Genomic DNA, 25739 nt, shown 5'->3' with positions numbered 1-25739 from the left:
CACATTCTACGTTACAGTAATAATATTTCTTGTACACTAATATAAACTTTATTTACAGGTTTGCATTTTTATTATTAAGTTACGTATTGAATGGTCCAAATTGTTGTAGTATTCCATTGTTTATAGGTCAATTTAGCTTTATTATGAAATTTACTGGGGTGTTTTTGGAGGGCTTGGAACGGATTAGCCATTTTACATGTAAAATGTGGTCCAAGATACGAAAACCTCATGATACGAAAGGCGCCTCGGAACGGATTAATTTCGTATCTCGAGGTACTACTGTATATACATACATACATACATACATATATACAATCACCTATATATATAATATATATTATATATAACTTAATATATATATATATATATATATATATATATATATAAATATATATAATAATATATGATATATATATATATATAGATATATATATATATATATATATATATATATCATATATATATATATTATATATATATATTATATATATATATATATATATATTATATATATAAATATATATATATATATATATATATATAATAATATATATATACTATATATATATATATATATATTATATATATATATATATATATATATACAGTAATACTTTGGGTTACGAACCGATTAGTATACGAATTTTTTAACTTACGAAGTGACGACCTCATTCTGGAATACGAATTTCGCTTGGAATACGAATGCGCGAATTTCCATCATGGGAGGCCGCCTGATTTGTTTACATCGGATGAGCGTGGGATCTGCGAACGCATTTTTTCGGCCAAAACTTAACGAGGGTCACGTGACTTCCTCCTACGCATCCCTTGACCCTTTTTAAACCATAACTCTTTCAATATCTCGCTGGCGGTAAGATTGAACGCATCTGTCCGTGATACGCTCTCAAATTTGCTTAGTGATTTGCGCACGTGTTGTGTTTCCGTAATAGTGCTTATAATTACTATTACCCAAATACTAAAGACAATGGCTCCCAAGATGACGAAGGCAAGCAGCAAGAAGGAAAGCATAAGAAAGAAGGAGATGATTACAGTCGAAATGAAGAAGGAAATTATCCAAATGCATGATAAAGGCGAGTGCGTGAAAGACATTGCAGCATTCTTCAAGCGGTCGCAATCAACGATCTGCACTATTTTGAAGAAAAAGGAAGAAATTAAAGCCAGTAAAGCATCAAAAGGTGTCACAGTATTGACGAAACAACGGCCTTATATTCTCGACGATGTAGAAAATTTGCTCATAGAAAAATATTTTTTCAAAATTGTGAAAGACAACATAGTGTTGCGTAAGCGTAAAATTAGTGATCATAGTGAACGGTGCTCTCTAGAGAAAGAACCAGAAAGTCTTCCAGAAGTGTTCACGGAGGGAGATTTCCCCCCCAAGCCCTAACCCTCTCCTCCTCACCCTTCCCCTCCTCCCGTCTCCGTCAAGCCAGCAGCCACACTCGCCAAAGGTAAAGTTCAGGTTTTACTGTGCATGCATATTAAATCTAGTGTTTATATTTAATTTCATTCTTCAATTTTATAATTTTATGTAATTCCTACACGAATTTTCAACCTTAGTGAACAAAAATAAATGGAAAAATATGAATTGAAATGGTTATTCATGGTCGGGTGGAACGCATTATTTGCTTTTTATAACATTCTTATGGGAAAATCCATTTGGGTTACGAATTTTTTAGGTTACGAAGCAGGTTCTGGAACGGATTAAATTCGTAACCCAAGGTATTACTGTATATATATATGTATACCCTATGCATGCATATATGTTAATTTGCTCAATTAAAGGTATGTGAAGATAATGAGTGTAACAATAAAGTAGATCCTCCCAGCAGCAAAGGATAAAATGAATAAAAAAACTCAACATTTGAGATAATTTAAACCTAATTTATAAAGGAGTCCCTCGAGAAGGGATACTCTGGGGGCAAAGCAAAATTTGTACTTCAACATGAAAAGAAAAATTTTATTAGGCAACACAGTTCATAAGAAACTTGAACTGCACATTCAACTTCATGAGAAGATCACTGCAGCCTCGTGTTACAGAGCTGCACAATGAAAATCTCTCTTACAAACCAAAGTGGTGTGCATTATTATAGACACCTAAGAGTAATGAATTTATGATGCTCAACCTACCACTGTTACCACATTGCAGAAAAAAGGTGCATCATGATCTGGTGCTACCATAAGCAGGATAAAGAGCTTTCCTACCTTAAATCCTTCTACATTCCACCACTATACCAACAATGGCACTAGACTAGCCTTGACCAGCTATGAGAGAATTCTTGATCATAGTAAAGTCTGTCTTATGGAACCCAACTGGGACCATAATGGTAAATCCTTTGAGGATGAGCAAATGCTAACCTATCAAATGTACACACACACACACACACACACACACACATATATATTATATATATATATATATATATATATATATATATATTATATATATATATATATATATTATATATATAATATATATATATTTCTGGGCTCAGCTCGTGTCGGCCTATGAAAGGATCCTTAATATCATTCTTTCTAGGTAAAATTAATCTAAAATTACCAGAGAAAAACAAAATTAAGAAAATGTCAGTAAAACTGACTCGCTCACTCTTAAAAAGAAGTGTCGGTATGGTAATAGGGGCGAGTGTGAACACTACCACGAGACATTCACCAATTAGAACTTCCAATCAAAATCCCCACAAGAGAGAGCTGATACCAACGGGCGATGCGGCCGCTACTACTACTACTAGAGGACGCCACGGACAGCAGCGCCCCTAGCGGACATCCTTAATCTTTAGCGCTAGCGTTCAGACGCATTTTCTCTGTGCTTGTGCCTATTTACGGGATTTCTTATCACCATCGCTATGGAACGTTCTGCCATCGCAACGGCTAAGTTAAGTGCCTCATAAGTAATGTTTTTCTGTATTTTTGTCTTCCGGGAACCAGTATTTTCCTTCTAATAGGTCATATACGGTTTCCCGGTTGTCTCGTGGCGGCGCCATGCTGCCTCGTTAAGAATTCCCAGTCCTCCATCCTGGGAGTTCTTATACTTATGGGCTTACTATATTACGTTCATCGTTTTTTACATCGAGTTTTAGCTAGATTAGCCCCTTTACCATTTCTCTTAGTTTGGTATTTAGGGCTATTATTATTGTTCCAGCCCAGCATCCCGGCTCTTGCTCTTCATCGGCTATCGCTGGCTCAGAGTAGGCTTCTGTTCCTCGGAACAGTTTGCCTCCTCCTGGGCTTCTTTTTCTTCTACTAAAAGTGTCTTTTCCATCTTACGATGTAAATTTAGTTCTATTTAGGGTGTTGGAGGCTAGCCTAGGTGGCATGTCCCCCATGTATTGGTACAGCCTGGTTCACGTGGCCCTCCCACCCTGGTTTTCGGGTTGCTCTCGGCTTAGGCCACTTGCGGTCACGTGTTCCATCGCACCTTACCCTTCCCCTCCCCTCCCTCCCTACCAGGTATAGGGAGGCGCTGGGGGACCCCTTGGTTGTCATGACAACCTCAGTTGCCTTCCTCCCTCTCTCTCTGAGGTGGCCAGGGGTTCCTCCCAGCGGGGGGTATAGGGCGACCACTCATAGGGTACCGAGTCTCCGAGCGGGTAGTTGTTGAGGCGGGGAGGAGTAGGCCAACCCCCCCCCTCTCTCTCTCCCGCCGTGTTACGCCGAGACCCTATCCCCCCCCTTCCCCAGTTGCTCAGCCACCTTCCCTTTCTATAACGAACGGAGCCTTCCGTCGCAGCCGGGGCACCTTTGGTTATAGATGACTGGCTCCGCCAGCGGGCGGGGTGGTCACTACTAGTGGTCGGTTGCTTGCCTACTATATCCTTACATCTCTCCCCCGCTACCGGAAGGGAGCTTGCTTCTTACCCGGGCACTCTTCTAGTAGACGGGTGGAGAAAGGTTTGATATTACTGTTATTTTAAGGATATACCCTAATTTTACGACGATTTGTTTAGTTTTATTATTCATTTATTTACCATCCCCGCCATTATTCGTCGTGGTTTCCTTTTACCACCACTCCTGGTTGGATTCTATCTCTTGTCTCCGCCGCCAGCGGAGCAATAGCCTAGGACAACCAACCAACCTTGTTACCACGCGTATTATGGCGGGGCTCTGGTTTAATCTAACTTTCTCGCTCCGGCACCAGCGGAGCAACTGTTAGGCTGTAAGTGTTCTTCTGATACTCATGTATCTTTCCACTTACAGGCTACCAACTGTCAGGTCCTGGGATGCAACGCGACGTTGTACGACCCCTGCGGCCACGATGAGTGCAGGTCTCACGCTCCATGTGCCACGTCATTCAACGATATGATCGTCTGGCACCCGGAAGCCTGCGCCATCTGCTACGACCTGGTCAGTCAGCTGGTGGAGGGGGTAAGTCGATTATAGGCTTCTTTATCAATTTACTAACAACTCTTAGACATAAGTTTGTTAACCCCGTTCCGCCATTAGAAGCTCATCTCGCCTTTTCTTTCTGGCTACTGGTGTGAGGGAGGTCGCCCTTGCTACCCTGAAAAGCAGGTGGGTGGGGCTGGCGGGTTCGGGAAGAACGCCGCCAAAGGCCAGCCTTACATCCTTGACAAGAAGCTGGCCGTCCAGATCTTCCCTGCGGGCAAGTCAACAGGGTATGTTGACCCCTTGTCCGCAGCCCCTCTCATAGCCTCCATCCAGCAAGAGCTGCAGCATTCTTTCGGGGTCGTAGCCTCACAGGAGTCGGTCCCGGACGTCGCTACCCTGGACCTCAACATCGAGCCTATGGCGGTAGGGGCAGAGGATTTGTTGGTTGAGGTAGGTGTGTCGGGCGCCCAAGGTCTTTCCTTTGGGCGTTCCTGGATCTTCTCCTGTCCCTTCTTCAAGCGCTTCTTTCCAAGGCTTTGTGGGATCTGAGATCCCTACCCGCTCTCCTGCTCTCTCTGTACCCCCAAAGGTGAAGGGACAGAGAGAACCGAAGACTCTAACTAAGACGACTTCTAAGAAGTCATCTTCGTCTTCTTCGGCTAAGAAGTCTTCGACTTCTTACGCTGACGCGGTGAAGGCTAAGCCGAGCTCTTCTTACTCGAAGAGCTCTAGAAGCAAGGCTTCTAAGGAGAAGGCTCACACTCCCGCCGAGCCAATGCCTTCTCCGGCCTCCACCGCATCCACTCCGGTAACGCCGGTGGGAGGAGCGGGACCCAGCACCTTTGATCCCACTGCTTTCTCAGCAGTGGTGATGCAACAGGTGGGCGAGATGGTTGGCTCGCAAGTCTCCGCCCTGGGGACGAAATTTGAGCAGATGTTCGCACAACTGTCGAGCACTCTGTCTCAATCAGGCCAGTCCATCCAAGATCTCTCTAACAGAGTTAGAGAGAATGAGGACCGAGTAGCTGGGCTCTCTCAGGTCCCCCTTCCAGGGTCTCCCCCAGTGTCCAAGTGCTGGTATTTTCCAGCTCCCGCCATACGACTCTCTGCCAGCTTTCTCTATGGAGAACCATGGAGAGTAGCCGCCTACGCTCCATTTAAGGATGGTATGATCTCTATCCCGGAGTGTGGAACTCGAAGGATTGAGGACTTCGAGTTTTATCCTCCGGGTTTGACGCAGCCTTTCATCGGCTATGCTAGGCTGACCGTAGCGGCTCTGACTAGGGAAGACAAGATCTCTAGGGAGGATGTTCTCTATAGTAGGGATCATGCCCAACGGGAATGGGTTCACTGCCTTGAGGACTGGGAGTGCACAAACACCAGCTCCAGGCCTATAAGAGTCCCCTTTTCACTATTTTTGCGACGGAAGAGGAGGCTTCTCTTCCGTTCGCCACGAAAATAGTAGAGAGGACTCTTCAGGCAGTCCTCAAGGATGAGCCCATGCCACAGCTAAGGGAGGCGGAGTCTACTTCTCCGCTCTTCCCAGCCTTTGGAGAATTGTGGGAGAACTTGCCAGCCACGTTCACGCTTGGCAAGCTCAAGCCGGACTGCGCCTGGCCATGGACCAGTTCGGCGAGAAGCTTCCAAGGCTGCCTGATTCCTTGATTCAGGCGGAGTTCGACGCGCGAACTAGGTTTGGCAGGTCCCTCAATTCACTGATAATAACGGAAATGGCTGCTCTTTCATATGCTACGGAACCTCTGTTTAAGATCTTGGCCAAATCCCAGCTTCAGACGGTTCAGTACGGATGCTTTCGACTTCTTCCAAGCTAGGAGGAATTGCCGAAAGCACGTTCTGCAGGAGTGCACTATTAGGCACGAGCCTAATAGACTCCTGGCTTCTAGCATGTGGGGAGCGGATCTCTTCCCAGAGTCCGCTGTAATGAAGTGCACCACGAGGCTGCTAGGCTCAACCAGAGCCTTAGAGCTAGGTGGGGTATTTCATCCAAGAGGAAGCAAGAATCCATCCCCACTGCTGGTAAGAAACCAAAGAAGTCTGGTAAAAGGTTCCAGCCTTACCAGAAACACCAGCAACAGCAGCAATTTGTTCAGGCCGTCCCGGTTACCCAACAGGGACAACCTGCTAGTTCGAAACAGAACCAGCCCATCCTCCTGCTGTCTCCTCAATCACAACCGTCGACCTCCTACGCACTCTCGCCGGCCTTCAACCTACGTATGAAGGTCAGGGCTACCCTCCCTTTAACAAGCAACCGAGAGGTAGGGCGAGAGGCTACTTTCGCCAGCGTGGCGCAGGAAGGGCGACAAGGAGCAGGCAGTTCAGAGGAGGGCGTGGTGGTCAACCCGCCCATCAACAATGAGTCTCCCCAGGTAGGAGGGAGGCTGTTCCTCTTCCGTCACAGGTGGGGTTCAGCAATTGGGCACAGAGCATAGTGTCCAAAGGGTTGGGTTGGAGTTGGATCAAAGATCCTCCTCCAATCAAATTATTCCGCCAAATACCATCAAAGGAATTGACAGATTACGCGGAGGAACTCCTTCAGAAAGGAGCTATTGCGATAGTCAAGCATCTAAAAATTTCAAGTCTCGCTTATTCAGCGTGCCAAAGAAAGGCTCAACAAAAAGAAGGGTAATCTTAGACTTGTCAAAGCTAAACTCTTTCATTCGTTGCGACAAGTTCAAGATGCTTACCCTCTCGCAAGTAAGGACCTTACTTCCGCGTGGAGCCGTCACATGCTCCATCGATCTTACAGACGCATACTATCATATCCCTATAGCCAGACACTTCCGCCCATTCCTAGGATTCAGGCTAGGAAATCAGACATTCTCATTCAAAGTGATGCCCTTCGGTCTGAATGTAGCCCCCAGGGTATTCACGAAAATAGCAGAAGTGGTTGTGCAGCAATTGAGAACTCAGGGAATCATGGTAGCAGCATACCTCGACGATTGGTTGATCTGGGCACCAACTGTCGAGGAATGTCTCAAAGCCACCAAAAAGGTAGTTCACTTTCTGGAACATCTGGGGTTCCAGATAAACAAAACGAAATCCAGACTTACCCCGGAGTCTCGTTTTCAGTGGCTGGGAATCCAATGGGATTTGTCTTCCCACAATCTGTCAATTCCAGTGGCCAAACGGAAGGAAATAGCAAAATCTGTCAGGCAATTTCTCAAATGCAAACAAACATCAAGGAGAAACCAGGAAAGAATCCTAGGGTCCCTTCAGTTTGCTTCGGTAACAGATATCCTCCTGAAAGCAAGGCTAAAAGATATAAATTGAGTTTGGCGATCGAGAGCAAACTCCAAATCTCGAGACAAGTTGTCAGTAATTCCACAGATCCTTCGCAATCAACTCCGTCCATGGTCAAAAGTAAAGAACTTAGCCAAGCGGGTACCCCTTCAATATCCCCTTCCAGTGTTAACCATTCACACGGATGCCTCCCTGTCCGGGTGGGGGGGATATTCTCAGTTCAAACAGGTTCAGGGGACTTGGTCAGTTCAATTTCGCCAGCTCCACATAAACGTTCTGGAAGCAATGGCAGTATTTCTTACCTTGAAGAGACTGCTTCCCCCGAAAAAGTCTCACCTAAGGCTAGTTTTGGACAGTGCAGTGGTAGTTCATTGCATCAACAGGGGAGGGTCCAAATCCAAGCATGTGAACCATGTCATGATAGCCATCTTTGCCCTAGCAAACAAACACAAATGGCATCTGTCCGCCACTCACCTGGCGGGGGTAAGAAATGTGATAGCAGACGCTTGTCCCGGTCAGTTCCTCTGGAATCAGAATGGTCCCTAGACGACGGGTCATTCCAGTGGATATGCCGGAGAGTCCCAGGTCTCTAAGTAGATCTCTTCGCCTCACAAGCGAACCACAAGCTCCCTTGCTATGTGGCCCCCAACCTGGACCCTCTGGCTTATGCCACGGACGCCCTGTCGTTAGATTGGGATCAGTGGAGAAAAATTTATGTTTTTCCTCCAGTGAATCTTCTCTTGAAAGTCTTAAGCAAGCTGAGGACTTTCAAGGGAATAGTAGCTCTGATTGCACTGGACTGGCCCAAGAGCAACTGGTATCCTCTTCTTCTGGAATTGGGTCTCCGACCTCAACGGATTCCCAATCCCAAGCTGTCACAATCAGTACAAATGAGGACTGTGTTCGCTTCCTCAGGAATTCTTCAGACCCTAACTTTATGGACTTCATGAAGTTTGCGGCTAATAAAGACGCTAATATTGATCCACAAAATATTCTCTTCCTAGAATCAGATAAGAGAGAGTCAACCATTAGACAATATGACTCAGCTGTTAAAAATTAGCATCCTTCCTGAAAGAATCAAACACTACAACCATGACAGTTAATCTAGCTATATCCTTTTTCAGATCCTTGTTTGAAAAAGGTTTAGCAGCTAGCACTATTACTACTCATAGATCGGCTTTGAAGAAGATCTTTCAGTTAGGTTTTCAGATAGATCTGACTGAATCTTATTTCACATCTATTCCTAAAGCCTGTGCTAGACTTAGACCTTCTCAAAGGCCTACTGCAGTTTCATGGTTCTTAAATGATGTCCTCAAACTAGCTTCAGATACTGACAACTCGTCTTGTACATTCATAATGCTTCTTAGAAAGACATTATTCTTATTAAGCCTAGCTTCAGGAGCTAGAATTTCAGAACTGTCGGCTCTATCCAGAGATGCGGGTCATGTGGAATTCCTCCCCTCAGGAGAAGTTCTGCTTGCCCCGGATCGTAGCTTTTTAGCTAAAAATGAGGATCCTCTTGCAAGGTGGGCCCCTTGGAAAGTCATCCCACTTCCCCAAGACCCTTCTCTCTGCCCATTATCAACTTTAAGAGCCTTTCTATCTCGTACATCCTCAAGATCCTCAGGTTCTCTCTTCATGAGAGAAAAAGGTGGTACTTTGTCAGTAAAAGGTATTAGACAACAAATCCTTTACTTCATTAAACAAGCCAATCCTGATTCATTCCCAAAAGCACATGATATCAGGGGAGTAGCCACCTCAATTAATTACTTTCAACATATGAACTTTGAGGATCTTAAAAAGTATACTGGATGGAAATCTCCGACAGTCTTTAAACGTCATTATCTAAAGTCCTTGGAATCTTTAAAATTTTCAGCAGTAGCAGCGGGAAACATTGTTTCTCCTGATACTGTATAGTAGTTGTAGTACAGATCCAGGTCTCCTTTCTACCTACCTCATCCAACATGCCTCACCCTTTCGCCATGCTACTCGGATATCCTAGCCTTAGCCGCTGAAATCATACTGGTGGATTGTCCCTTATTTTTTTGCTAGGGACATCCACACTTGGTACTGATAATGTACTTCAGTGTACCTACCCTTATTTTTATGCTAGGGTAGGACACAATGTGTTTGTATATTTTGTAAATAATTTTCTAAGTAAATCTATTTTGTTAATATTACACTGCATTATTATATTTACTATGTTTACTGTAATTTTAAGTACTTTACATTACTAACGTTCTTTTATGTTACTGTTTAGAATAAGTTAGGCTTAAGTACTTAGTTTGTATGCTGTAATTGATTTACTTATATTATATCCCTCATTTTACAACTGCTTTTCATTTGTCCTTTTTTCCCATCTTGTCTGTTTCTCTGGTATTCTTTCATAGGCCGACACGAGCTGAGCCCAGAAAAGGGATTTTGACGAAGGAAAAATCTATTTCTGGGTGATTGGCTCGTGTCGCCCTATGAAACCCACCCTGTATTGTTTACCCCCCCTGCATGACAAGATGTTTTTAGATTAAGGATGTCCGCTAGGGGCGCTGCTGTCCGTGGCGTCCTCTAGTAGTAGTAGTAGCGGCCGCATCGCCTGTTGGTATCAGCTCTCTCTTGTGGGGATTTTGATTGGAAGTTCTAATTGGTGAATGTCTCGTGGTAGTGTTCACACTCGCCCCTATTACCATACCGACACTTCTTTTTAAGAGTGAGCGAGTCAGTTTTACTGACATTTTCTTAATTTTGTTTTTCTCTGGTAATTTTAGATTAATTTTACCTAGAAAGAATGATATTAAGGATCCTTTCATAGGGCGACACGAGCCAATCACCCAGAAATAGATTTTTCCTTCGTCCAAAATCCCTTATATATATATCTATATATATATATATATATATAGATATATATTATATATATATATATATATATATATATATATATATATATATTATATATCTATATATATATCTCTCTACTCTCTCCTCATCCGTCTCTCTCTCTCTCTCTCGTCTCATTCTTCTCGTCTCTCTCTCTCTACATACATACATACATACATATATATATATACAATTTATAGTGTTTCCTCTTTCAATCTCATAATGAGATCACTGGAACCTGAAATATTCACTATATAAACTACCACATATATCAACAAGTCATACAACACTTAATCTAACTGTTAACATTTCCTAGCCTTAGTCTGTTCTTAATTACTAACAAAAATAATAAACATTCAATATCATTTATTTGACTCCCTTACAACTCAACTTTTATACAGTAATGTCAAATAAACCCAAATGATAAACTGAGATAATCTGTAGTTCATTACTGAATCATCTGTAATTTGTTACTGAATCAGTTTAACTTCAAATCCATTTTATTTTATAGGAGTGTTATTTATAATGAGCTTTATCTTCTAATATATGTATGTTTATTATCCAGTATATTAACTGGTGTTAAAACTACTCTTTCTGAAGTAAGAAGTTATGGTAAAAATAGTCTTGAGTTTTCTGCTACAAAAATTACTTAATGGATAAAATTTGTGATATGATCTGTCTCTCACTTAATAATAAAACTATTCAAAACTCTAGAAGAGCTAAATTGCAATGAACAATTATACACAAAAATACAGGCATACAATGGATGCACAAGAATGTTTTGCATATAAAAATCACTCGTTCCTCTAAACTATACGTAAACCATAGCAAATTTCAATGACACCAATAATTTAAAACCAAGAGCCCTATCATAAAGCATATTATAACTATAATCTATTAAAAACAAAGGATAACTTACCTCAGCATGGTGTTCTTCATTTTGTTGAAGGAGGTCTACACACAATTCTGCTAGGTGAATAAGGTCGTCTAACTTTCTGCTTGCTGATACAGCATTTTCACCACTAAGATCCTCTGTTTAAAATAGTTAAAACACACTTGAAGAATTTACCCTTCACTGAAAAAATTATGGCTACATATTTCCAGACTCAAAAGCTATCTATTGAACAACACTGTATTTTTTTTTAATACTGTATGTATTTACCTCATTTTTACTCACTACCACAGTAACTGTTTCATAAAAAAAAAAAAAAAATTACGCATAGATAGCTTGGAGAACAGGAGCCCCAAGAACATTTATTAAAATCCCAGCATTTCGATATATGTATCACGAGCCTCCTGGTTTCATCAGACCTCACTGTCATTTAAACAACATGAAAAGACTAGCTATGGAATACAACTCCATCAGTGATAAAGAACAATCAAATAATTCATGGCCCTATATATTCTTTAAGAAGGCATTAAAATAAATAAACTTATTAATATATATAACAGAAAGTCACACTGAAAATGAACCTTCAAACTCCATTTCTTTATACAAAACTAAACAGAGGTTCAATGGAAAACCCACTACTGTAATTAATGTTGCCATCAACATTAGGAAAAAATTATATAATAAAAAAGAATTAATACCTGTATGAAAAAATTAAAACAAATATCATACGACAGTTGCATATGGTTCCAAAAAATCTGGGAATCTCTAAGAGCTGTTAACCTGTCAGCAGACACAAAAACAATGTCAAACTACAAAAAAAGACCTAAGCCACCTACCTAAGCCACCTGATCATTTTTGTTAAGTTACGGTAAAGTAACTATAAGCCATTCTTTTAACTGATTCTAAAACAATATACATCTCTGAAATAGCAATGGCAGTCATTATTACATCTGCAAGGTAGTTCATAGCAAGCAACAGAATCAAGTCATTTGGTGCTGATGCCTAGTATCTATGTTTCAGCAGTAATAGTATATCCACATTGGTATTATTTCCTGACCACTGACCATGTTCTTTGAAAGGTATACAGCTTAAGAATTGATAAATAAAAGTCTTTGGCTTTATAGTCACAACTATAATCAATCTATAAATACTAGAGAAAACCTATACCTCTAAGTTTCTAAGATTTTTACTTGCTTGGTGCATAGTAAAACGCAAAAAATCAGCTGCATTTACTATTGAAAAGAAATTCTACTCACACTTAGAAAAAATGAATTACTCTACTGATAAATCTACAACAGTTGTATATTGCCTGTCTTATGTTAGAGTACCACAAAAATTTCTTTTAAATAAGGACACATTGTGAACATACCTTATCATGCAGTAAAGCATATGAGGAAACCCAACACTTACCTTGTAAGGTAGCTTCTCCACCTTTGCATTAAATATAAAAATATAATTTTTAATTGTTGTTCACAATAATGTTCATAAACATACATGATTGCAAGATACTAGCATTACAAACCTTAAAAGGAAGGTGTGCTAAAAATGAAAACGAAATGAAGTAACAAGTCTTAACAGCTCAAGTGCTAAAAGATGATCTTATCATCTCACTTCTAAAAATACTGATAGTACTAGTAATAGCATTATAACTGTGAAATTTTATTAACTCTGGAACAAAATAAAGCTTGCCATGTCTCATACTGTAACTAAGAAACAGGTACATACCCAAGTAATACATTGTATAAACACACAGTAATACAATCTAATACTAGAAAAAAACATTTAAATGCACAGCTCTTATAAAGGGCTTTTTAAGAGTAAACAAAATCATGTTCTATGTTTGACTAGGTTCATCAAACAGGATTGATCATGACAAGAGGAAGAATGGAAAAAATGGGTCACAAAAGTAAGAAACCCATGGAAACTTTAGAAATAGGGGCTAGTAATTCTATTACTGTGATGGGAATATGATTTAGGTCACTGCTTTTTTATGCCTTACAACTACAACTTGAAGAATTTATTATATCATTAACAAATGTCAATCCTTGGATGGATCAGTAAAAGAATCACAACCAGTATCAACAAATTCCTACAATAGCTCTTTGAAGAAATGAAAATGGAAGAAAACAGCCTCCTATCACAATAATGTTTCTTATAAGGGAACCTTAGAAAGAAACTACCAACCACAACTGCTCCCAACATCCGAAAGAAAATTCCATTAACTTCTTAATTTCTTCTTGCATCATGGTTGGGCATTCCAAGATCACCCTAAACAAATGATCCTTCTGACTTATAAAGAGACAAAGCCCACTGCTATCATCACAACACCTGCATCATACACTATGTTTTTATCTAGCGGTTTAGACACTATAATTCCATCATCATCATTTTTTATCGAATGGAGTAGGAGGCAGAAGGATGGCAAGTACCCAGTGTTTTTTTTTTAAGAAAGAGAGACAAGAGGGATTTTTAATGTAGTATGCTATTCTTTCATAATGATTTTATAAATGTTCTACTTTTAATACACCCAGGATGTACTCTACTGTATCATATAGGGTGCAATTGTTAGGCAGAATTCTGTAAGATTAGTTATGTAGGAAATATATTGGCTAGGAAACTCCACTAGTAGAGTTTTTGGTAGATGAAGGCAAAAGAGAAGTAGAAGAGAAATGAAAACCAGGAAGTTTGCGTTACGACACTCGTAAAACGCAGAAAGGGACATAACAAAAGCTGTTAGACGTAAACTTCGACCGAGAGCAACGAATAATAAGTGGGTGGAACAGAATGCCCACAGTACGCTTTGATTTGTTAGATGTTGTCGTCGGAAGAAGTAGGTGTGAAAGATTACCCAATTATGAAAAATTAGGGTGGTCTCCAGTAGAAGAGGAGGAGGAGCCAGAAATCAGAAATGGGTCCAGAGTTCAGTTGGAACGAAAGAAAAGATCAGTTAACTACTCACTTCTGGACGCATAACTTGTGTCGGTTTATACTCCGTTTACCCTGCTTCAATTAGACTTGTGTGTGATAGGACAGTGAAATTGTTACAATAATAATTAAGAAAAAGAAACGTGGTGTTTAACTTGCCCAGAATTCTAAAGAAAACCGAACTCACATATTTTCTCTATATAACTAGCCTCCTGAGATCAAATGAGAAGTCCAGAAGAACAGAGAAGTATTTGAAATATATAACCATAAGTTCCTAAGAGAAATAGAAACTCAACGTCGTACAGAAAAAAAAGGTACCCCCATATAACATACATAACAAATTAATAACAAATACAAATCAAAACTAAAGAGAAGAAGACTTCATAACACAATAACTTCTGTAAATCTGCACTTATGAGAGTTGGTGGGTTTTTTTACCAAGTCCATTCATATATTGGACCAAAAATAAATGTAAATATTTGTCTCATAACTCATCATCCTCTTTACTGTGAGATGATAATTCCATTCCTTGGATGCAATGAATCAAGTAAATGTCACTTTCATGTTTTGAGTTTCTTGGACGTTTGAAAAAATCTGGGCTGTGTTTTTGTGGTTCCTGTAATTGACCATTCACTTGTTTTTGCAGTCTAAAATATCTCTCTAGAAGTGTGGATAGGACTTCTTATTCAGCAGGAAGACCAAGGAATCTTGACCAGTATCAGTATATGTTCAAAATATGTTACTGAAATATAATAGTGTGAATCATCTTTACAAAATCCTCAAGTAGTAATATACTGGCTTCCATATTTATAATTTGTGGCATTGCCTGCTTGTAATAATTTTCTGGGATCTTTTATTAATAACATGTCAGGTAGTATACTTAAAACTCTATGGAAGATGTGCCATGTTGTCCAAAATCACCTTCTTTCATGCCCGGTTCAGCAACACAGAGTCCATTATAAACAAACAGGAGAGAAAATGAGGCATGAAAAAGGTAAACATTTCTTAGCTAATTCAGTTTAGAGGAACTATTTATGTCTGAGCAAATGTGGTCAGATATACCCAGGAGCTTTCTTTTTTAAGATGAGGGGTATTGTACATTATTAATTATAAAAGCCACCACCAAAATACTCGGGTACAGTGACTTGCTATCAATAGTACTTTGGAAAATAATGCAAGATTACATACCAATTGATTTGGCATTCTCAGAGAGAGAGAGAGAGAGAGAGAGAGAGAGAGAGAGAGAGAGAGAGAGAGAGAGAGAGAGAGAGAGATTAGAGAGAGAGCGAGGAGAGAGAGAGAGAGGAGAGGAAGAGAGAGAGAGAGAGAGAGAGAGAATTTCCAAAAAAGCAATTTTATAATAAAGTAAAGTTTTATATATAGTTACCAAGTAATTACATAGCTTTTAGTTTCCACTCATATGGCAGCTTAGATTAAAAATTTCGCGGGTAGCACTTTGGTAGTTTTTGTAGGCAAACAGCCTGCCAACTAAGGGGAATACTAGAAACGAATCAGCCAATAACCTCATTCTGTTTTATGTCTTATGTCTATCATGAAATTACTTAGTATGAAGTATATACACACACAAACACATATATATACAGTGGAACCTCGACATACGAAAGTCCCTACTTACGAAAAATCCAAGTTACGAAAGCAAAGACGAAGATTTTTTTGCTTCTGTATACAAAAATAATTCATGTTGCGAAAGGGTGAAGTCCGAGGTTCGCCCGGACCGCCGAGAGCAATTTTAAAACTTGCGCGCCGCCAACTGAGTAGACTCGCCACCATCCTCCCACTCTCCCATTGGTTCCTGATGCTAGTCACCGCCATAAGATCCTGCTCTCCTATTGGTCAGCATCTGTCCCATCATGCCTCTATGTAAAGGTGTTCCTTGACCATTTTTTTGTGGCAGCATTATCATAAACACTGGAATTTGTTCGTTCACATATATTTCGTTTGTTAATGTAAATTCGTGTTAGTGATTTCTCTTTTGTTGTACTGTAAGTTACTTTATCATGTTGTGTGTGAACTGAATTACTTACGTTATTAGCCATGGGGCCCAAGAATGTTGCTGAAGTTCACGGAGAGAAGAGGATTCTTTCTATGGAGAACGAAGATGGAGATAATCAAGAAGTGTTAATGTTTTCTGCCATTTGTTTATGTGTTTCGTAAAGTTTAGCGTTAATGTTTTCTGCCATTTTTTAATGTGTTTCGTAAAGTTAAGTGTTCATGTTTTCTGCTATTTGTCCTCTTCCTCTGTCGCCACTTTCGGAGATCACCTCACTTGAAAGGTAAGGTTCCACATTTTACTACATATGTACGTACATGTACGTACAGTATTTCTTGTACCATGTACACTAATACACTTTATTTACAGGTACGTACGACAATAAAGCTTATGTTAGGTACTGAATGGTCCAAATTGTTGTATTTCATTGTTTATTGGTCAATATAACTTTATTATAAAATTTACTGTGGTGTTTTTGAAGGCTTGGAACAAATTGGGCAATTTACATCATGTAAAACGTAGTTCGAGATACAAAAAAATCAGGTTACGAAGGCCACTTCAGAATGGATTAATTTTGTATCCTGAGGCACTACTGTGTGTATGTGTGTATATATATATATATATATTATAATATATATATATATATATATATATATATATACAGGTGGCCCTCGGTTAGCGGCAGGGGTTCCGTTCCTGGCCACCGACGCCAAGCGATTTTCGACGCTGAGCGATTTTAAAGCCTACGGCTGCCGCACACCTTCTTTCGAAACTCTAGACAAGTCAAAGGCGCCGTAATCCCACAACGGCGCAATAAGTAAAATTATATTTATGCAGTATAGTACTATAGAATTTACTGTACAGTACATGTGGGTGTCTAGAGTATGTAAAGATATAATAAAGTTTATACAGTGTACAGGTAGCTGTAGTGTTCAGGTTACGATCATTAGTCTTACGATAGTTAAATTTTATGAGAGATCAAATTACAATGGCCTAACTTTATCTATCTTCTAGTTACATTAGTTCAATAACAGCAAAAGAGAATGATGAAAGTATGGTTTTAACGTTATACTCGTTGCGTGAACGTGTACAGCCATGAACAACCGAACGAGAAACGACTTTTTTTTTTTTTTCTAAGTACAACCGAACTGGATAACATCTGTTTGGCTTGTATTTCGATCATCGTACTACAGTGCAACATTACCGTATTTGCTATAAAATGGCGGTATGTATAGAATAGAACTGAGATATCTTAATGTAATAACTTTATTTGCTATAGATCAGAGATAATATAGATTAAAGATCAATCGGGAAATATTCCGTTAAATTTAAACCTAGTTATAACTGAAGCTGAGACAACTGTTCAAACTGCTAATGACTATTATCGTACATCAGCAACAAGGATAAAACTGCAGTAAACGTCTGCCATCACACACAACTGTAGATAAAATTGGGATAAAATCATTTTAATCAAAACTACTGTGCTTGAAAGAACACATTTTACTGTTGGTTTCACGCCGATATAAGATAAATAACGTAAAGTTCGTATTACGATGATATAAAGGATTACGTATTGCGAACGGAATCACGTAATTTTTTACGCAATAAACATGCCACCAACGTAATCTGTTAACGAAAAGAATAGTACTTCACATTCACAACGAGACATATTCAATAAATATTTCCACCTAAAAACACGCTGTATATGGAAAAATAACTTTGTCTCATATAAGTCAAGTATATAGTTATTCGTTTATGCTAACTAGAAGCAAGAGCATTCGCTCAGAATTGCGTTATGGTGAAACAGACTCGTATTCATCAGCTGATTTCAAACCACAACATTGGCCGCTTCGCGGAATACGGGCTTAAGTTTGCCGTAGTATTTTAAAATACAATAATATGAGAATACATACAATATTCTTGGATACAGTGAAATAATGTATAAATTTTTAAAGGATTTATGGAAAAGTTGCAAAATTAATAAAATAACACAATGCATTTTTCAGAACTGGCGGACAAGAACGAACATGAAAAACCATCCCCTGACAACGTGGAGCGTAGTTACAAAGGCTGCCTTAATTTGTATCTTATTTCTGTACAAAAATGAAAATACCTTTACGCAATATATTTTCATACACATTTTAAAAATAAAAGCATAAACATTTTAAAAATAGACACATCGATCGCTAAATTTGCACTTTTTTTTTTTTTTAACTCGATATTTTCGGAAGAGCGGCAGACGGCGGCATACAAGAACGAACTTGAAGAAAAACATCGTAGTCGATAACTTGAAGGGGAGTTTCAAAAGCTGCCTTTTTATCATATTTCTGCACAGAAATAAAAATACCCTATTCGTAATACATTTTCATACACATTTTAAACATAAAAGCATAAACATTTATAAAATCGACACATCGATCGCTAATTTGCACTTTTTTTAAATCTATATTTTCGGAAGAGCGGCAGACGGTGGCATACAAGAACGAACTTGAAAAAAACATCGTAGTCGATAACTTGAAGGGGAGTTTCAAAAGCTGCCTTTTTATCATATTTCTGCACAAATAAAAATACCCTATTCGTAATACATTTGCATACACATTTTAAACATAAAAGCATAAACATTTATAAAATCGACACATCGATCGCTAATTTGCACTTTTTTTAAATCGATATTTTCAGAAGAGCGGCAGGCGGCGGCTTACAAGAAAGAACATGAAAAAACATCGTATTTGATAACGTGAAGGGCAGTTTCAAAAGCTGCCTTTTTATCATATTTCTGTACAGAAATAAAAATGCCTTTCACGTAATACATTTTCATACACATTTTAAACAAAAGCATGAAAATTTATGAATCGACACATCCATAGCTAAATTTGCACTTATGTAACTCGATATTTTCGGCATAGAACAGCGTCAGAGGCATATATTTTACCCTAATACCTACATAATAACTCTCCATAAAATTTGTTAATATAATTTGCATAACCTTTGTGGTCTGAACGGCATTTCTACATATGTATGAACTCGTTAGACAACGGGGCTAGCGGCGCTGTTAACTGAAATTTGTGCCGTAAAGATACCTTTAAAATGCCTTATTTTTTTAATGATTATTTTTGACGACCGCCGTAAAACCGATTCGCCGTTGAGTGATTGCGCCGTTAACCGCGGGCCGCCTGTATATATATATATATATATATATATATGTATAAAACTTTGATTATAAAAATGTCATTTTTATATAAGTACCTTACCAAGTAATTACACAGATGAATCCCACATTGACAGGCGATAGGATACATGGACATATTCTCCTCCAAAACATTAAGTCATGTAATCAATCTTAAACAGAAAAGTTGCTAGCATTGAATACGATGCTTGTCGTTCCTCATTAGTCAAGAGAGCCAGCACCTTTGGTTGGTGCTTAACTTAACCCATTGTGGCATGGTGGTAAAGTCATGGCTTGTCTCTACTTCAGTGGGAGCTTTGCAGCTGAGGAGTAATCCAAGGGCTGCCAAAGCATTACTACACTGTAACCCCTGGATCCCCAAAATTCAGCACCTTACTACAGAGTGAATATATATTACGAGAAAATCTGCAGCTTCCTTCAGCAATACCATTCCAGTTAAAAATAATAATTAAAAGGTACTGCAAAATTAATGCAGTTTTAACTTTTTTAAAAATCATGTGAAAATCAATTACACTTCCAGTAGGGCATATAGTGCCTGAAGGCTAATGAAGTAGAAGCTGTTATGCCATCTTTGGCTTTCACTAAAAGGAGGGAAATGCTCTCCTAAACCTGAATGTGTCTCAGAGAATAAAGTCCATTAAAATAAGGTACAAAACGTTAGAGACAAGCTCTTGCCATAACACCATAGGTTATGGATGGCCTTGAACTTTTGGTTCCTTTCAGGTAATACCTGATAACTTCATTTGGATACAGAAGAGTGTATTCTTCCTCAAAGCTAGCAACCACCCTCTGGGTGTTCAGAGCATGAGCTGGAGACAGGAGAGCTAGGAGCTCAGAGCTTGAGCTGGCGTCAGGAGAGCTGGGCGCCAGGCAAGCTAGGAGCTCAGGAGCTGGCTAGCACTCCTGGAAGTCAACGATATCCATAAGGTTCTTAAAGGAGGAAGAAACAGAGCCAGGTCTTGAATGGATCTCCATTCTTGGCTAACAATCCAAGGGAAAACAAGCAAACCACATCTCCTTCCTTGCTTGGATGTGTCATGCACTAGAGAAGTGGTAAGATAGGTATGCTAAAAGAACTAGGTCGCTTAAACATGAGTTAAGCATAGTTTGATACCCCTTAATGGTGGAAAATGAGATTGCGGATCTTCTCTGAGAATGAGACAATCCACAATTGGGTCAGACGTCTCACAAGAAGAGATTCAGTGCCTGAGAACCGGCTTCAGAAAATCGACCCCTACATCTGGTAAATGAAGAGAGAAGATTGACTTCTACGTTTTGCAATGGCCCCTGCAATGCTTTGAAAGACTCTCCAACTGACCAACCTCCAGACAGCCTGGAGCCTGTCGGGGTAAGAGGACCACTTTTGGTAGGAACTCTTGATGCGAGGTTGTCTGAGAAGACATAGTTGGGGAAGATCTTGTAGAGTCCACTGACAACTGAACAGGTTCAGGAACCATTAATACGGATCAGAATATGGCTAAGAGGTCATCAACATGAAGTTAGCCTGAAACTTGCTTATCTCTTCCTTGACTATGATGAAGAGCGTAAAGAGAGGAGGTCCGAGATCGATTGGTCTGTAGCATGGTTCTGTTGCCCATGCTAAAGGACTGGTATGAAGTCCAAAGAGAGGAAGGTGAAGGTTGTATGAAAGGGCAACCAGGTCCAAAGTAGGTTTCCCCCATAGATTCCACAGATCCTGACAACCAGGAGATCAAAGGATCATGATGAAAAGGACACGCTTGTGACGGCTTAGTATGTCTGCTAGGACTTTAGTCCCCCTGGACAAATCGTGTGATTTAGAAGACTTGATTAATTTCTCTACAGAAAAGGATCTCTTGCTGTTTGGTTGAGGGGAGAACTGGATAGAGCTTGCTTATAAAGTATGTTCGGACTGCGGTCCTGTCATAATGGACTACCACAATCTAGGTGAGCAGTAGGTTTAAGAAGGATTGAAACCCTAAGTGAAAAGCTTCCAGCTCTTGGGAAATATGTGAAAGATTCGTCTTTCCAGGGTACATATACTGGAAATTCCCCAGTTCTTCAAGTGGGCTCCCCAACCTAGAAACGAGGCGTTGATAGAAATCTAGGTCTAGTCTCAAAGAATGAAGGAACTTCCCTTCCAATAGTCTTATGTCCAGACAGCCACCACCTTAGTTCCGACTTAAATTTGGGCCTAGGAGAAAAACAAAGGTGCCCTGCTGTGTTTCTCTGTGCCTGTAGGGCTTGAGCTCAAAAGCCTTCGTGCACTTTCTACTAAAGGTAACCGAAGAAGATAGTTGCTCTCGTAAGGACTGATGCAGCTCCATGGTAAATGCCCAGAAAATGAAGTCAAATACAAGAGGAGCGAGGACTCAAGAGAAGACTTGTGCTGTAAGGAGGCTGAAGCACAGATCCTAATAATGGAAAAACTTTGCTGCATAAGAAGGGCCTACAATACTTGCAGAGTCTGGCAGGGACATGGACAGGCACTTCTGCATATCTAAGATTTCCATCTAATTACCATGGATACTGAATGAAGGGGGCTGTCTGGTTTATCTCTATCCTAACTTTGTCTTCCAAATGAAGAAAAAACGGGGGGGCTTTGGGACATGCCGCTCGCTGGTGAACAGGACTAGCCAACAAATGAGTGAACCTGTAGATCAAAGTGCAGAATCGCAGTTCGTGCAGAATGAAAACATGATGAAAACTAAAAACTGGGAGGATTATGAAAGGCTTGAAAAAATCCATAAGCTAAAAAATCTGGGCACCATTAGTCGGCACTAATCGTATAGCGATGGGAGCCGAGCACTAAAAGAAAGTGCCAAGCGCTCTAGAATAGGTGCCAGGCACTTGGTAAATGGTGTCAATCGCTAGGAAGTTGACACCAAAGGCTCGTCAATGGACTCAGGTGTTCGGGAATTGGCACCGATTGGGAAAGCTGACCTGAGAGGGTTCAAGAAAGTTTCTGTTCCTGCTTGGAAGCCCAAGTAAAGTCGTTCAATGAAAAAATTCTCAGAAGGAACCACATCGAAACAATAGGATGGTCGTGGGAAGAATCTAGCTTTCTTAACGTTGACAGAAAACAGACTGGCAACTGTCATTTGTGATTATCTTCAGTGACCTGGACTGACATTATGCCTCCTCCTAGGTTTAGGGGAGTCTGACAGGGACTGGGTTTAGGAGATGCGATAGGGTCAGATAATCACCTTCTTTACTACACATCCAGAAAGATACCTTCCCAGTGGCTGTCTGTCGATACCTGACCAAGGGAGCGACTATTTGTGTGTAACCCCTCAACCTCTCTTGGACTTCCAGGATGCCTCCTCCCAGGTTTAGGGGAGTATGACAGGGAACTTTTGTCTAGGAGCATCAGGGGACTAGTAGACACCTCCACTGGTGCACCCTTCACTATAGCAAGGTTAATACAAGGTTAACCTAGACACAAGACTGACAATGGTGCGGGATGGAAGCAAGTGAACCAGGCACAGGAGCAAGTGGATAAGGAAAAGGAGGGCTATTACTAGAAGTAGAGAATTGGTGCCAGGTTGACAGCTGGAGCTGAGCACATGAGCAGGCGAATCCCACTGGGCACTCGGATCCCAATGGGTGCTCAGATTCCACTGGGCGCTCGGATCCCGTTGGCACTCTGATCTGATGGATGTTGTAGCTGGCGCCAGGCTGTACGGGTGCCAGCAAGCTGGGAGGTCTGGTGCTCATAGCCAAAAATGTGGAATGTTCCCAGATAGCATAACTTCTTTACACAGGAACCTTCCAAATGCTCATTGCAACAAAAATGTAAAACACCTTTCTCTCCTTTCTACTTTCTGCCTAACCCTTTTCAATTCTCTGCAAAGGAATGAGGTTAGGGCCAAAAATATTTACTGGCTGCTTGCGAGTAGCATAGGCCACATAATTAATTCATAAATTGCAAATGTTTTGGCCTAATGGAATGACATAACACTCAAGAATTTACTTTAAGGCAATTACATCTCAGCATCTTGCAGGTAGCTTATTGCAAAATTTTGGCCTAATTGAAAGGTATCACATACAAGAATCTACTTTTAAAGCAAAATTATTTACCCGTAGCTTACAAGTTGCCTAAGCCCAGTAAACAAATCACGATGCAAATGTTTTGGCCTAACTGATGTAACATTTGTGAGTTAAAATTAAGGCAAAACTATCAGCGCTTGCAAGTAGCCTGGGGCTGGTATACAAAACATAAATACACACTTGTAAGTAGCCTAGGGCTGGTATACAAAACATAAATTCAAACTTTTTGGCCTAAAGGAATAGCATAACATTCAAGAATTACTTTTAAAGCAATTACTTACTGGTGGCTTGTGCATAGCCTATGCCCAGTAAGCAAATCATAAATGCAAGTTTGTCCTAAAGGAATGGCGTAACATTTAAGAATTACTTTTAAAAGCAAAACTATTACCAGTGGCTTGCAAGTAGCCGGCTGTTGATGATCTGAATCAATGTAATAGAGTACTAATACAAAACAAGAAAAAATCCATCTTGAAAGATTTTGGCTTGAATGCTACCAAATCCACGCTCAGGTGGTTGTTTAAATAATATTTAAAATCCAGTAACATAACCAGAAAAAAATGAAAAAAGCTGCCATAAGTACTCAGTGTTTGCACCAAGAATGGCAGAAAGCAAATGGGTCATCAGCAGAGTCGTTCCTAGTATTCCCACTAGTGGGCGGTTAGTGGGCGGGACTGTTCACCTACACAGGCTGTCGAAGTGATTCAAATTTAAGCTGCTGTACGAGTGGAAACTAATAGCTATGTAATTACTTGTTAAGTTAATTATACTATAATACCATGAAACATGATTACCTTCGATTTTGGTCTCAGCAGACAGACGAGTGTAATTAAGGAGAGCAGCATTTTCTAGGCACTTTTTGATCATGCCCCTCACCTCTTCTGGTGGTACAGGCGTAACAATATCTTTCATGAGTACCTGTGGGAAAAAAAATCATATTTAGCAAAACCATAGGCTACTGGCTGATAAAAATTCATTGGAGAGAAAAATTTAAACCAGGTGTCTAATAATCTAATTCAAATAAAATCACCTCAAAAGCCTGTAAGACACATTAAGGTGTTCTTGTAAAATTTTTGGTGATGTGGTCTCAGAAAAATCCAGGTCATGGCAGGTTGTGATAGATCACAGGCACTTCCTTCATGACTTGCTCTATTCAACTTTAACCTGTTTGTTGTTGCTAAGCATCAAAGATGTACAAGGAATTTCCAGTTCCTGTCAAGGACATGATTATGCAAAAACTCTGATGGTGGCAGCAAAAAGAAAAAACTCTTCCATAAGGGGTTCCTTTTGTTCCTCCAGGTTTAGTAACTCCTAAAATTTCTACTTCAAATTCAAGGAATCAGTGCATGAACCAGTTTTCATTACATTTACAAAACTTACAACTCACTCTCCAGTACCAACACATTAATCAAAGCACATGTCCTCCCTTACCATCACTTTATCTGGAATTTTCTGGACTCTAGAAGAATAAGTGAAGTGTTTTATGCAGGGCTGAACATGTAAAGTGCTACTTTTCTTCCTTAAATAGTACAGGTTGGCAGACCTGGAATTCAATGAGGATATTTTTCTTTGTCATCATTGTTAGAAACCTGGAATGTAATCTCCAAAAACTGGGTATAATGGAACTGACTTTGGATCTTGTCATAACATTCTTCTCTCCATTTCTTTTTTACTTCAAGGGGTTCTACTAAAATTTTGGACTTGCATAGTTGTAATTTTCATTGCCATCTAGGGGGTCTCCATAGCTAAATCTAATTCCAAGTCCTTGTCATCAAGGTGCTGTTCTACATCCGACTACTGCCCGCTACTACTACTACTACCCACGCGACTCCCATCATTCCTTTCTATAGCACCGTGATACCTACATGCGTTCTTGTGTTTGGAAGCTTTATTGTGCTTATTGTGAAGATGTCTGACCTTCTTGAGACTCCTACTACCAAGTTGAGTATTGCAATTATCAATTTTGATAAGTTGAGGTGGCGACACACGTTAAAATTATATATATTGTTAATTTTAGTCTCAGGAGTGTCGTATGATGCCGCTCCCCCGGCAGCCATTTTGGTGTCGCTACCTCCCAGAGCTTCACGCTTACTTGACGACTTCCAATTAGTTCCTCATACTAATTGTAGTCGGGTTTATTTAGCTCTATACATCTTATACAATGGTTATTTATGATTATTGATGTTTATTAATGCTTGAGTATT

The 25739-nt window shown here is 39.9% G+C and overlaps 1 protein-coding gene across 19 annotated transcripts in view; it reads right to left on the bottom strand.

Annotated features, from left to right (window-relative positions):
- The window catches only part of LOC135212647 (calcium-dependent secretion activator-like), a 1046064-nt gene that overhangs the window by 239004 nt on the left and 781321 nt on the right, over positions 1–25739 (bottom strand). For all 19 annotated transcript variants that reach the window (XM_064246274.1, XM_064246275.1, XM_064246259.1 and 16 more), the window contains 3 exons: positions 24330–24453; positions 12797–12817; positions 11414–11526 (listed from right to left, as the gene is read on the bottom strand). In XM_064246274.1, coding sequence (XP_064102344.1) covers positions 11414–11526; positions 12797–12817; positions 24330–24453 — 258 coding nt within the window. The remainder of the gene's footprint in view (positions 1–11413; positions 11527–12796; positions 12818–24329; positions 24454–25739) is intronic.

This window comes from Macrobrachium nipponense, chromosome 41, assembly GCF_015104395.2.
Source record: "Macrobrachium nipponense isolate FS-2020 chromosome 41, ASM1510439v2, whole genome shotgun sequence".
NCBI classification, from domain to species: Eukaryota; Metazoa; Arthropoda; class Malacostraca; order Decapoda; family Palaemonidae; genus Macrobrachium; species Macrobrachium nipponense.
This window is presented reverse-complemented; position numbering and strand designations above follow the sequence as displayed.